This window comes from Macrobrachium nipponense, chromosome 32 (assembly GCF_015104395.2).
Source record: "Macrobrachium nipponense isolate FS-2020 chromosome 32, ASM1510439v2, whole genome shotgun sequence".
NCBI lineage: Eukaryota > Metazoa > Arthropoda > Malacostraca > Decapoda > Palaemonidae > Macrobrachium > Macrobrachium nipponense.
In genome coordinates, this window is record NC_061094.1 from 12,649,200 (window position 1) to 12,664,547 (window position 15,348).

The 15,348-nt window shown below is 39.5% G+C and overlaps 2 protein-coding genes across 2 annotated transcripts in view; one reads left to right on the forward strand and one right to left on the reverse strand.

The window, feature by feature from the left end:
- Window positions 1–5,562, reverse strand: part of LOC135207227 (uncharacterized) — a 33,286-nt gene extending 27,724 nt beyond the window's left edge. Inside the window, exon 1 of the mRNA XM_064238856.1 lies at window positions 5,489–5,562. The gene's annotated coding sequence lies outside the window, so the exon portion shown is untranslated. The remainder of the gene's footprint in view (window positions 1–5,488) is intronic.
- Window positions 5,525–15,348, forward strand: part of LOC135207228 (coiled-coil domain-containing protein 103-like) — a 132,000-nt gene continuing 122,176 nt past the window's right edge. The window contains 2 exon segments of the mRNA XM_064238857.1: window positions 5,525–5,753; window positions 12,990–13,156. Coding sequence (XP_064094927.1) covers window positions 12,994–13,156 — 163 coding nt within the window. The 5' untranslated portion in view covers window positions 5,525–5,753; window positions 12,990–12,993.

Here is a 15,348-nt window from a genome sequence, read left to right on the forward strand (position 1 = left end):
GCTACAGTCTGCTACAGGAGCAGCTACTTGCAGACAAGCGAAGAGGGATATTCAAGAATCCTAATGCAGAAAATATGAGAGAAAATGCGTCTAGTGCTATTTGGAGATTAAAGCGTGATAAGACTTTATTTTATAATGCCAGAGACGTGCAGTTATTTCTTATATTTTATTTTAAGCCGGCCAGTGTTTTGTGTTATAAGCAATTTTGCTAGGCGGGGGCTAGCATATGGGGTGGCCGAGCATCTGTAAGGCCTAGGGTTTTTGATAATAATATATTGTCCATGTGTTCCCTTTGACCTATGGAATGTGGAGAACAGTGTAGAGGTGACGACCTGAGAGTAGCTGATGAATGAGTTTCTGGGGATGGCGTGAGATAAAAATGCTTAGTTCGACAAGTCAATGTACTGAGTTTATGAACTCTTCTCAAAGTGCCTTTGTGAAACTGGATGCAGCTAGAACTGCGAGGCGCTATCGAACTGTGTGTTCGTAAGTGCGTGTGTGCCTCTTCCCTTTAAGAGTGTCATACCCAAGCCTAAGGGTGGATTTTGACAGAGGGCTTCAAGTCACAGGCAAGATGCCGTGGCATTCGCCGGGAGTTTTTTTATTAAGTGTTTATAGTGATCCGGCTGTTTGGGTGAGTGTTGAGTTACTTTAGCCAAAGGGATGGCTTGTTTGATATCTTGTAAGATGTTCCATTTTATTAACTTTGTCTTTAAACTTATGTTTGCTAACGAGTGTGTTTCTCGTGTCTCACGCTTACCTTATGAATAATGGGGGGGGAATCCCCCCTTAACATATATATAATATATATATAATGATATATATATATATATCTATATATATATATATATATATATATGTGTGTGTGTGTGTGTGTGTGTGTGTGTGTGTGTGCACCAACAGGGGTTCCAGCAAGACGACAGCTCACATGATCAATTTATTAAGAGACGTTTCGTGCCCCTTGACATTGGCACATCATCAGTCTGGAATAAAATTTATTTTTTTAAAAAACATTAAACTAAAGTAAAAAGTACAATCTACAAATATGAATTATTGACAGAGGCTTATAAGTACTAGAAGACTACTTATCAGTTCAGAGGCAAACAAAAGAGGAGTGGCAGAGACGTAATTGTTTAAATTAGGTGATATGTGTTTGATGTAAAGTGACTCAAGTGTTGTTAGAAAGGATGCTTGGGTTGTTGAGGTAAGGATAGAAAAATGTTTTTTCCATAGGAATCTTATACTTTGAGGCATGTGTTCGAATACTCGAGAGTTCGGGATTCGATATCCTAGATCCCGTCCTATAGCTGAGTCTCATGTGACTATAATAACGGACTTCTCTGAAAATTATTCCTATTTCTACCTGTGTTTCCATTATTTACAAAACCTGTAAATTCCTTTGTTAGATTCAGTTCTCTTTTTCGCAATTCCCTTTGCATGAACTTTAAAGCTACGAGACTATCACTCTTGGGATCAGGTTCTTGTTTCGTAAAAACTCTTTTATCTTCCTCCCCGATAGCGTCATATAGTACAGTACCAAAGGAGATGTAGTTTAATACCTGTCTTAAACTCACTAAATCTGCTACATCATCAGTAAAATCATTGCGATTGCCAATATTTACTCAAGTTCTCTTTAAATCATTAGTTAAGTTATGGATGACATTTTCTACATCAGTATGGAGGTTTGCTATTCTATTACCATCATACTTCTGGTGTAAAAACTTACTGAGGTTGTACCATCGATCTTGCTGAGTGATAGGCTCCCAAATTTCAAAACACACTTTCTTAAATTCTGTAAAAGTTTTGATTTCCCTGAACCTGAATTAATTTAGGGTCCGATGAGCGTCTCCCTTCTCTGAATTAACATAGAGTAAAGCTTCATCTATTTTCTTGCTCTCATCGGTAACGTCACCGCCGTTCTCTTTGGTGATGACTGTTCGTGCCGTTGGTGAATTGGGCGCTATCTCTGCCGTAACGATGGTTAGTCCTCTTATGTTAATTGAAGAATTCAGTCAATGGTTTGTTATGAAGCTCCGCTGTGCTGAATTTGAAGTTCCTGTTTTTCCGCTAATGTGAACTGTCGAGTTGGCTTGGGGATTGCGGAATTCTGCAACAACTACACCATTACAGACGTCCACTAATCTTTGTAGCTTCTCACTGCATTTCGCCGCTGGGCAAAGTAGGTTACATCCACTTGATGAATTTTCGTTTGCCCTCTTCTCTGTTATGAAGTTGTTGAGTCTAGGCAGGTGCTCAGTCTAGAGTTATATTTCATTATGCTTCGACGAATTTCCGTTTTCTTCATCCTTCGAGTTATTGAACTCGGTAATTCTTTTCTTCAATTGTAGAATGTTTGTGCCTTCAACATTTTGTTGTTTGTTGGTTCAGTTGTTATAGCGCTAATCACTATGTGCTCCGCCTTTCAGCGATAATTCAATTAATTTGTCTGTCGGTATGTATTATATTTTCTCCGCCTTTTATATCTCCACTGTGTCGGTGTGTATATGTGTGTATAATCACTATACGCGTTGGTGTTTTGCACTTAGAATCCCACCGCTGCCACCATTTTATGTTACGATGTTCTTCCTTCCCTTTTATTTTTGGTTATTATTTGTTATATGTTATATGGTGGTACTCTTTATCTACACAGCGTTGAGTTTCTATCTCTATTAGGAACTTATCTTATAATATATTTCTAATACTTCTCCGTTCTTCTGGACTACTGTTTCTGCATACTGGCCGATTCTTGATCTTCTCGGTTGGTCTCTCAGGAGGCAAATCACATAGAGAAAATATATGAGTTCGGTTTCCTTTAGAATTCTGGGCAAGTTAAACACCACAGTTTTTGTTCTTAGTTAATATTGTAACACACACAATCTCACTTTCCTATCACACAAGTCTTAATGACATAGGATAAACAGAGTTTAAACCAACACAAGTTGTGTGTCCAGAAGTGAGTAGTTAACTGATTCTTTCCATCATTCCAACTGAACTATGGACCAATTTCTGATTTCTGGCTCTGCCTCTTCTTTTTCTGGATTCCTCTTAAGACCACCCTAATTCTTCATAATTGGGTAATCTTTAACGCCTACCACTTCCGGCGACATCATCTAACAAATCAGGGCGTTTGCTGTGAGCAGTTGTAAGCTAGTTCCACCCACTTGTTATTCATTGCTCCCGGGTCAAAGTTTACATCTAACAGTTTGCATCATCGATTTTTGTTATGTCGCACTCAGTCCTTTTTCTGCGTTTTACGAGTGTCGTATTGCAAACATCCTGGTTTGCGTTTCTCTTCTACTTCTCTTTCGCCTTCATCTACTAAAAACTCTACTATTAGAGTTTCCTAGCTAATATATTTCCTACATAACTAATCTTACCAGACTTCTGCTCAACACAACAATCTCCGTGTTGAGCCAATATAAGTACCAAGGCATCTTGGGCAATCATATTTGTAGATTACATTGGACAACATAAAATCTTGCAGCTTATCCTTGTAATTGAAGAGGCTACCTATCCTTTTTGGATTTACAGGGATTAGGGTTAGTCTTAGGAAACCTAATTCTTTTTCTATATATTTTTTTATATTCAAGCGCAGGTTATCTGTGTGGATAAAGGGAATGGATGCATGCATATTAAGTTTAGGTACGTTGAAATTAGCAAGGGGTGGAGATACGTAACTAGAAACCATTTTATTAATAATATTAAGAACAAATTTTTACAGCAAACTCTTACCTAAAGCAATTTGTTCTTAATATTATTAATAAAATGGTTTCTAATTACGTATCTCCACCCCCTGCTAGTTTCAACGTACATAAGCTTAATATGTACGCATCCATTCCCTTTATCAACAGATAACCTGCGCTTGAATATAAAAAACATTATAGAAAAAGAATTAGGTTTCCTAAGACTAACCCTAATCCCTGTAAATCCAAAAAGGATAGGTAGCCTCTTCAATTACAAGGATAAGCTGCAAGATTTTATGTTGTCCAATGTAATCTATAAATATGATTGCCCAAGATGCCTTGGTACTTACATTGGCTCAACACGGAGATTGTTGCAAGTCCATTATTATAGTCACATGGGACTCAGCTATAGGACGGGATCTGGGATATCGAATCCCGAACTCTCGAGTATTCGAACACATGCCTCAAAGTGTAAGATTCCTATGGAAAAAACATTTTTCTATCCTTACCTCAACAACCCGAGCATCCTTTCTAACAACACTTGAGTCACTTTACATCAAACACCTATCACCTAATTTAAACAATTACGTCTCTGCCACTCCCCTTTCGTTTGCCTGAAGTGTAGTTCGGTCGGTCCTCGCGTTTCTAGTCATTCTGCTCCTCTTCTCTGAACTGATAGATAGTCTTCTAGTACTTATAAGCCTCTGTCAATAATTCATATTTGTAGATTGTACTTTTTACTTTAGTTTAATGTTTCTTAAAACAATAAATTTTATAACAGACTGATGATCTGCCAATATCAGGGGACATGAAACGTCTCTTAATAAATTGATTGTATGGGCTGTTGTCTTCTGGAACCCTGTTGGAATGTATAGCTGTCTGCCCGCTGTCATTATATATTATATATATATATATATATATATATATATATATATATATATATATATATATATATATATATATATATATATATGAATGATAATCTTAAGTGGCCGCCCCATATGAAATTTTCATTTGCCTAAAACTGTGGAAAAGAAATCATCTTGTTCTTCTTTGTCTTGAGCTTTGCCCATTTAGCCATGGGATCTTTGTTTCCTATCAGCCTTCTCCACCTTCCTCGGAGGGAAAGGGACGAAGAGGAAGGCCAAGAATTAGAGTAGGAAGGATAAAATGGCAAATAACATGCAGGAGAGAGGTTTAAGAAGTCAGGATGTAAGGTCTGAAGAAAAATGTTATTGTTATTACCTCGCGAGTTAGTGCATAGTTGCGTACAAGATTCTAGTTTATTTTTTAATTACATAGAAAGCAATCTTTTATGGCACTGAGGAGAAACCATCAAGAACTATATAATCGACGAGTAGAAAAAACTTCAGTTTAATTTCCCAAGCAAGAATATATCTAAAACAGTATTAAGAGAATGAGAGAATCATTACTTGTTCTTTCCCACGGTTATCCCTACATTAATATAAGGGTCGGTTGCCTGATGCGCCTTCTCCACTGCCTTCTATCAAAGGCATCATCAGGCGTGGTTTATTGTTTGCCAAAGGGGGTTTTTACGACCCCATGCCCTTGTTGTCGTCAACCACGGTTATTGAAATCGGCCTAGCCTTTGACTAAAATGTACGACTGCAAGGCAGCAGTTTCCACAGTTATTGGGTGTGGGCCTAGCCTTTTAGTAAAAAAAAAAAGGAAGACTGCAAGGTAATAGCTGTACTTTTAATCGCCTTTAACGAAACGCAGGACCTAAGGTGGTAATATTCATAAATACTCCTACCACAGGATCATTCGAGAAAATCATTACTCACAATATTAAAAGACAGAAAACGCCCTTGTTTAGCTCTGAAGCGCCGGACGTCGGGCGCCGCTCTTCGCGCTGGTACTTGTTTGTGTTTTGGTGTTTTGTTGTGGAAGAAGAAGTTACGTACGTCGTCAGTCGCCTCCCCCGAAAAAAGATTTACTAATTCCCCCTCCTTGATTTAACAACGGCGCTAACGTAGGCTAGCCATAGCCTACAAAGGAACTGTGGAAACTGGAGCTGTTCACGCGTTACTTGGGTCTTCTAGAGAACTGGTGAGAGAGAGAGAGTTTCTCTCCTCCTTCGGGAGGAGGATGTTCGTCGCCTCCTGACGGAAGCGTAACCCCATTATTCTTTGGTTAATTATGACGTCTATTATACACTTGGATGCACGCTGAAGGGTACTATTAAGCCTATAATTCAATACCAAGGCCTTAAATATGATAATAAAAGACCGCAGTGGGCAACCTGGATTTTTAGGGCAGGGCCAATGTTAGGAGGTCCAAATTCACTGTTTTAGCTATGTAAAGAAAAACACAGATTTATAAAGTATTTATTGAATTATTGTAAGCAATTAAAACATTGTGTGCTTAGTACGGAATCAGAGATTGTAAAGAAATTAAAAAAAAAAAATAAGGGAATAGCCTAGGCTAAAGGGGGGCCATACCTACCTAAATAAACAAAACACCGTGGCTATGGAACCGACAGCAACTAGCCTAGGTACTATTTAGGTATTTCTACAGAAGCAATCCGCGGTGGCTTAGACTATGGCAATTGACTGATTCCTATGTTATTTGAGTTACTGTACAAGATTTAAAAGTAATATCCATTCGGGCGGCTGTACTAAGCAGTAATTGACCTTTGAAAGTTACATAATAGCCGCACCAAACTCAAAGGTATATTAAAGTTTAGTTCCAACCAAACGAACAAAAATATTCCTTACAACCCTTGTAAAGCAACTAAAATAACATAGAAAAGGTCAATTGCCATAGTCTAAGTCACCGAAGAACGGTCCTATAGGAAGGTACCAAGTATTCGTTACGGTGAAAGGCAATGTAAACACAGCCGCCATGTTTAAATTCCCAACCACCACGAGCCATATGTTCAACTAAGGGGGGGGGGGGTAACGCACAGAGGGTGGGCGGGGTAAGGTGGAAGGTACGAGTTGTCTTAGCAGCACCCCACTGAATAGTAACATACCTTGACGCAACTTTCGGCGAAAGCCTAACACTCACTTTCCTAAAACATAATAATTAAGAATAATGTTTGGACCTTACCTTAAAGGGGTGGAGGGTACACAGCAGCAGCTGCTTTTAAGAATGCGTGGAGGCGGGTCTTGGGTTCCTCAAAATGCAGCTTGAAATAAGCAACAGCCAAGTACCCGACGAAGTTATACATTCTCCTCCCGTATCTTGGAGTCGACTGAATGGGGGCAAAAGACCTGCTTTCTCAGGAGGCCATGGTCCTGGGCAAAAAACCGATTAGTCGATCATAATTACCTGAGTAAAAGGCAGAAAAATCTTTGTAACTCATGTAACAATTGTTACATGAAGTTGGCAAAGAGTTCCTGGTGAGGGGCTGGGGCGAGCGTGAAGTAGATGCAGCAGTGGATGTCATGGCGGCAGATTCAACAGTGTTGAGTTCTACAGTTAGGAGGTGGCAGGAGGCCAGACCGTAGAAAACAGGGTAGGAGAGGTGGGGTGGAGTAGTAAAAATGCTTTGATGCTATTGGTTGAGGCAGGGTGGGGCTGAGGTAAATGAACAAGCACTTAACAAGATAAGTTGGCAATGTTAAGGGTAATAAAAGAAAATAAAGGGTAGTTAAGGAACTAAATGTAAATGTGGGATGGGTTCAAAATATGAAATAATACAAATACATATATAACGGCCCAGAGGGGGTGGGATTTAAGTCCTGGGTGGTAAATGTGTAATAGGGCCTATAGTTGTTTTAATAAATACAAAAGACCAAATTAAACATAGGTTAGCATATAACAAAACTAATTAAACTTGTAGGGATGTTGCCTGACCAGGGTGGGGTTGGGCCTGCGGTAACCCCCCCTTGAAGAACCAAACCAACCTAACATAACCTAACCTAGCAGGGGATGTAACCTTACCTAGTAGGGAACTTAACCTAGTAGGCAATGTTGCCTGACCAGGGGGGATTTGCCCCCCAGACCCCCCTTAAAGGCCTAACCTAACCTAGTAAGGAATGTAACCTAACCTAACCTAGTAGGGAATATTGCCTGACCAGGGGGCTTCGCCCCCCGTTACCCCCCCTTTAAAGGGCCTAAACCGAACCTAGTAGCGGGAAACACTTGCCTGAAACCTAGGGGGGCGTTTCGCCCCACCCCCCCGTTACCCCCCTTTAAAGAAAGGCCTAACCTAACCTTAGTAAGGGAACGTAACTCCCCCATAACCTAAACCTTCAGGTATGGGAAAATACTAGGCCTAACCTAACCAAGTAATGGAATGTAACCCTAACCAACCTAAACGTAGTAGGATATTATTAAGGAATATTGGCCTGACCAGGGGGCTTCGCCCCCCCGTACTTACCCCTGCCTTAAAGGCCTAACCTAACCTAGTAAGGAATGTAACCTAAAACCAACTCCTAAACCTAACCTAGTAGGGAAATTGCCTGACCAGGGGGCTTGGCCCCCTGTACCCCCCTTAAAGGCCTAACCTAACCTAACCTAGTAGGGAAATACTAGGCCTAATGTAACCTAGTAAGGAATGTAACCTAACCAACCTAGTAGGGAACATTGCCTGACCATGGGGGCTTCGCCCCCCCCCTACCCCCCTTAAAGGCCTAACCTAACCTAGTAAGGAACGCAACCTAACCTAACCTAGTAGGGAAATACTAGGCCTAACGTAACCTAGTAAGGAATGTAACCTAACCTAACCTAACCTAGTAGGGAATATTGCCTGACCAGGGGGGCTTCGCCCCCCCGTACCCCCCCTTAAAGGCCTAACCTAACCTAGTAAGGAATGTAACCTAACCAACCTAACCTAGTAGGGAATATTGCCTGACCATGGGGGCTTCGCCCCCCGTACCCCCCCTTAAAGGCCTAACCTAACCTAGTAAGGAATGTAACCTAACCAAACCTAACCTAGTAGGTAACCAAGTAGGGAATGTAACCTAACCAACCCCCCCCCCCCCCCCCCCCCCCCCCCTCCCCCCCCCCCCCCCGGTATCCACCCTTGAAGAACTAACCAACCTAGCCTAACCGGGTAACCCCCTTCAAGGAAGTAAAATTAGTAGGTAAACCAACATATAACAAACTAACCCTAAGGGTATGTTGCCTAACCGGGGGATGGGATTCGGCCCCCAGTAGGTAAAGTGACATATAAACCTAACTTTGATGGGTGTGGAAGTGTAAAATGTAAAAAGTAACCATACATAACTGCATAATAGTAAGGAAACTGGAAGGGAGGTGTAAATTGTAATGTCTGTAAAAGTGTATAATGGAATATATTTAAATGTAGGTTTTATAAAAATAATGGCAAACTTTAATCTAGATATTGGTATCGGTGAGAAATGCATTGTAAATGGTGTAACGTAAAGAGCCAGTCGTGAATACTGGAAAGGGGAGGGATTGACTTGTGTATAAATGATAGGGAGTGTGTATGTAATATGCAACGCAATGTGCAATTTCACGTAACAGGTAGGTATCGAAACGTCCTAAAACTGAGTTCTATATCAACACGTAGGCATTTTTAGGTGTCTGTCCTCAATTATAACATAATATTTCAAGTTATATATGGTGAAATGATTAGGGTGGGGATATTTCAAAACAGTTATTATACAAATACTATGGAAAATGAAAAGGAATAAACACTAGAATTCACATAACATGTTTAATAAACAAATTAGGTAAATGCTTTTATGTAACTCAACGTATGGTTACCAGCCAGGGTTCCCAGATGACACCACTACCAACCAGCCAAAGTCTACCATGAAACCAGCCAAAATCCCGCCAAATGGAAATCCAAACCAACCCAAATAACCGGCAAATATATGTGCGTTTTATATTTATCTTTATAAATGTATATTTTTTTTTTATCATATATATGCTTGTATAGCGGCATCATAGTTTTAGTTAGATAATATAAACTAATATAAGAATACAGGAAAAAAAAAAACGAGAATGAATTGAAAATTTTGAAATGAGGCTCGTTCTCTGAGAATCCGGCGGCCTGTTTTGTGGTCGTCTGGTGTGTGTGTGATTTTTATTTTAATTCCATCTACATATTTTTGCTGAAATGTTACCAAGTTTTACTGAAAACCTATTCAAATTCCCCAGATTTTCCTGAAAACCTTCAAAATTCCCAATCTGGGGAGTTATTCCTCAAACGTGGGATCAGTGTTTAGCTCAAATAGAAAGTATTTGAAAACCAGCCAAACTACCACTAACCAGCCAAAGTGAATTTTTACCCACCAAATTAGGAAAAAAGGCCAAATTTGGTGAGAAACTGCCAAATCTGGGAACCCTGTACCACCCAATCCTTCACTCAGTCCGGTAGCAACGTAGGGGTCATACTGTAACGTGTTTGGCTAAATACATGTATCCCTCCCGTAAACCCCCATTTCTTTCCTCACTAAGCAGTCTGAGTTTAGGCCAAAAGCTCCCTTACAGTTAGCGCATGCGCAGTAGCATTAGCGCATGCGTAGTAGGATTCAGTGTTGTGGTAGTAGTAGTAGTAGACGAATATGGATGTGGAACGGCTCCACTATCGCTAGTTTTGTTATCTCTTATTTCCGCCTGTATTTCGTGTTTTTAAAAGTGATAAATGTGGGAAATACCACAATAACACGGCAAAATCACCCCCAAGTGGTTTCTCCCCACCCAAAACCCCGGTTCCCAATGGGAATCCCCTTTACCGTAGGATAGAGTTCAAAGGTAAATTAGAGTCGTCCGAATAAATATTACTTCATATTCTTGTTCAGGGGGTAAAACTGCATAGAAAAACCGCAACTGCCATACTCTGGGCCGCCGCGGATAGGTACACTAGATCTACCACTATTTATAGGACAGTTAGTGTTATCATGAGAACTTTCATGCTATCTAACATAATAGGGGTATTTGCTGGTCACAATTTTGCCGTACTTACTAGGTAGGTATTATCTAGTATGAAGGGAGCCAAGGGTTGTGGCTGGTATTGTTACCTTAGCTATAAGTTATAATCTGATTCATTTTTTTGGTAGATCTAGGGTTCTTATCCGCGGCGGCCTTGACTATGGCAGTTGCGGTGTTTCTATGCAGATTTACCTACTGAACAAGAATTTTAAGTAATATTTATTCGGACGACTGTAATTAACCCTCAGGGCCCAGTACTAAACACAGCGAAATACATTGGACACGCCAATCCCTAGTGGATGTTGTATCCGTGGTTACGTTCCTTGCAGTCCGTGCAGACTGCTTCTGTAGAAATACCATTTTTTTCTCTGTTATCGGATTTGACAAAAGGTAATTCTAGGCAGTAACTCCACATGGACTGCAAGGAATGTTCCCATGAATACAGCAGCCACTGGGACGTCAAGTGTATTTCGCCATTTTTAGTACTAGCCCCTGAGGGTTCATTACAGTCGACCCACGAAAATTATCGGTAAATTCTTGATAAGCGACCCAAATACTATGGAGAACTGTAAACAAAAACATGTTGTAGGAGATACGGACCCATAGAATTTTGAGAAAATTGTAAATCTCTGCTTCTGGTAGCAGATAAAATGCTCATCTTTTCTGATTTATCAAAAAGTGGCTGCTGAAGAACAAGAACTTGTGCCAGGTTCCTTCCTGGTTCATAAACACTCATTCTACAAACACAGTTCTGGGCACACTGCACTATTCGTGTGAGGTGCAATGCTTTATTCCCTTTGTTATTTTACAATCTCTGCTTCTGTAGGCAGATTAATTGCTAATTTTGTTGCAAATAGGTACCCACACTTCTGTTTGCAGATCTGTTTAGCTCAAGAGAAATTGAAAATAGGAAAGAAAACTTAAACACACAAGGAAGCAATGAATTTAGACCCTACACTCATATGCATGAGTGTAGGAGTGAGGCTGCAAAATGAAAAATCTCAGGTGACAGAGTGAGGGGCATCTCTCACATTCTTATTAGAGCTGTTTTCTCATCTAGGTAAGTTTCCTAGTCATCTGTCACAGACCCTAGGCTTTACAGCTTAAAGCTTCATAGGAAATATTTGCCTGAAGAGAGTTTATTTCTGTACAAAACACAGTTAATTATTCATGTTTTGGAGGAGTAACCACTTTTCTTGCAGATTTAAACAGGGGTTTACAGCTAAATATTGGAAGTAACTTGACTGATTTTGAATAAACTTATCTCTTATAAAATTGGACGTCATTGTCTGATGGTAATCACCTTGAAAAGAGGAGGAAACAAATGAGAGATAATGAAAAATTCCAAAAACTTTACCAATTGTGAATAACCGAAATAGTATCAAAATACATACTAATGTTAAGGAAACAAAAACTAAATTACCCTACAAAATTATGAACTAGAAAAACAAAAACTCAATTTACACAAACACTAAGATAATGTTTGAATAAACAGATTCCATAACTTAAAATCCAGAATATCCAAAATGATAAGCTCACATAACATTGGAGTACTGCACTTTCATGTAACATGAGTTCCGGCCAAAGTATATCAGTGGGTATGCTAAATTCCTTGTAGAATGAAGCAGTCACCTCTCTCTGCCAAACAAACAATTTCCATTAACTCTTTACCAGCAGCAAGCTATAATGTAACCTTATCAAGGTAGAAGTCAAGTTTCCAAATTGCCAGCATAGAACTGTAGTCTTTGAATTAATAATCAAGCCATCAAAATCTGGAATGACAAAGTGACTTCCCAATAGAACTATGCTAAGAAGAGTTGAATTATCTCCCATTATCATACTTTCTTGTAGATATGGGAACATTACCAAGGAGGTTGAAACAAAATGGCAGGGCAAGACCAAAATATCTTCAGAGAGTCTTATCCCTTGCAGTAATTCCAGTCTAGTGAGTCTTCCTAGCTGGAACAGAAATGGCTTTCTAAATTGCATAACCTCCCATTTCCATCTTCAGGAACAGAAGAGGGTAGGGTACTCTGTACTGGTTTCCCATTACTCCTGAAAGAAAAAAAGGAGAAACATAAGGTAGCACTGCTTTGGCACCACCTGTTAATCAGACTCAGATTTGACATTTCATTCGCTAATAATTTGACTTAGAAATTGGCAAGGTATGTGATACAGCCCTTTGAGTAGTAATGATCTTTAGCAAGGCCATGGTTTGTATCTACAGGATAATTTTGTTTAAAGAAAATCATACTTTAAAGTTCATGGTATGTTATGTTGTGCCCAGGTAGTACGTATACATGTAATTCTGTTCATGGTAGCATATTTCTATTCAGTGTATATTATGTTGTGCCTAGGTAGCATAATCCTAAAAGGATTCTCTTGTTAGACTAATGCCAATTCACTGTAGACCACTAAACTGTGAAAATCTTGCAGGACGATGGCATGTGGTGGATGGGAAGGTGGCATCGATTCTAGTCAGCTAGAAGCAAGGCTGAGAGCAGGAATAGAAGCGGATAGGCGTTATGCAACTGAAAACTCAGCGAAGCTACGGGCCATTCAATCAACGCCTTCATATGATGAGTTTAGACAGCTGGTGCTAGGTATGAACCTGATACTAATTATGTATTAGATAAAAATAACAGTATAATAATTAGAGGGCTTTCTTTTTTTCATGAGTTGAATCCAAATTTGATTGAAGTTGTGTAAAGTTGGTTGTTTTTGAGATTTATATTGTACCATTTGTGTTACCTTTGAGCTGTAGCTATATATATATATATATATATTAGCTTTTCATTTTAAGTGTAATCTTCTCTGTTGACATTATATCTTTTCCTTTTAAAATGTATTTTTACCTAGAAGATATATAAACCGTTGGTCCTTTACATTAGGAATTAGGCCAGGAGTGCACGAATCACTTTGTGGCGCCACAGAGTGGCGTTGGTGTGTGGCTGGATGTGGCTTCCCATAGGTTTCCATTGTTTATAAGCTGAGGCAGGGATCAGCAACAGCTTGCCACAGTCGCTTACCACAGACGCTCGTCCTCAACATTGTTGAAAGTTGTTGCCAAGTTCATTAATCCAAGTAGCATTCTCTTGAATTGGTAACATCCACTTGAAACTGCGAACAGTCTTCCCCCTTGATGTTTCTTTCATTGGGATCTATCAACATCCCTTGCTCAAGTCCACATTGGTGAAAATTCTGTCATTGCAGTTTTACCATCATAGCCTGGGGTTTATTTTCCAACTTCATTATTTCATATGCTGACAGTAATACATAAAATACCTGTTTGATCCATGTTTCTTCCTCATTATCACTACTGGCAAACATTATGCAGATGTTGACCTTTCAATGATTCCCATCTTGAGCATCTCTTCCATTTCTCCTGGGATCAGTTCCCTAGTTGCATACAGCACAGGATGCATCTTTGCTGTGTTGTAACTCATAAGAGTTCTGGTAGGGGTTTCGTACTTTGAAGGGCCCCCTCACTAAAATAAATTCATTTTAACTGTACATTAGACCCCCCCATATTTTTGGGAGATGGGGACCAGACTCCTCAGGAATAGCTAAAATCTGCGATACTTAAAATCCATCTGAAAACACTTAGAACTGCCTATTTTGATAGTTAAAACAAAAAATCCTAAAATTGCTTATATGTACCTAAGTATTTTAATAGTTTTATCACAAAAAGTGCATGTATTCACAAAAATTATTGTATGAAAATACAGTAATTTGTGACTATGTTTCGGTGAAAAATACTGCGATAGGCAAATTTTCCATGAATAATGGGTATATAAAGTCCATAGAAAAATCCGCGAATAGCGGTGGTCGACTCTATTCTCTTTTCTGCTCGAGACAGAAATGAGGAAAGGATGTCGGGATTTCTTTCTGTCTTCCTGATGATTCTGGTTTATGGTTTCATTACCACAATTATACATTACATAATTAAGGTCAACTGAGGTAGTCTGAAAATATCTACAATAAACAGATTACTAGACCTCTAAGATCATAAGCATGCTTTTGAACAGATAAAACTTATCAAAATTTCACCAGCCTCTTAATCCACAAATGTTTCTTGAAATTAGATTTACGTATGAACTTGATGTATGCTATGACAATGGTTCCGAGACATAAGAGACAGTTAAACAATTTATCTTTATTATTTCTTAAAACTGTAACAGAGAACTTGGGGAGTGCTACTGCCTTTGAGAACCTTGTGGCAAAGCCTGCCACCGTCAAGATGTATTTTGCCCATCTCCGATGCTGGTAATATAAGTCCAGTCAGATGTTCCGCCACCTTCTTGATTGTTCTTTCATGAGCTTCATCTTCCCTAGTGGTATTTTGCAGGTATGGCACCTCAGTTCAGTCTTCTGTTAAATTTTGCAGAACCTGTAGATTCTGGTGATATCCACGACTACTCCTGACAAATGAAAACTGTAGTTATACAGTCTTCTTAACCTCAAGAACACAATCAACCATCAATTCATGGGTCAGCTTCATCACTTGTGGCCAGTCGGCAGTCCCTTGTTAATGGCTGGGATTCTGTTCCTGGCTGAGCACCAATAACCGAAAATTGTGGATAATTACGTTAGTAATTGCTATTTCCGACGTTGTAAATGCCAATAAACTGATCACCGACACTGAAAATCGCCTAGCATTGTCAAAAATCTGGTTAACAACAGTGTTAGCCAAGTTCCATAAAACCGAAATGCCATTAACTGATGCCTCTGATAAGCAATTACTGCCTGTATATCTTCAGCATCAGTATTTGCCACACTTCTCCCTTGGTCCTCT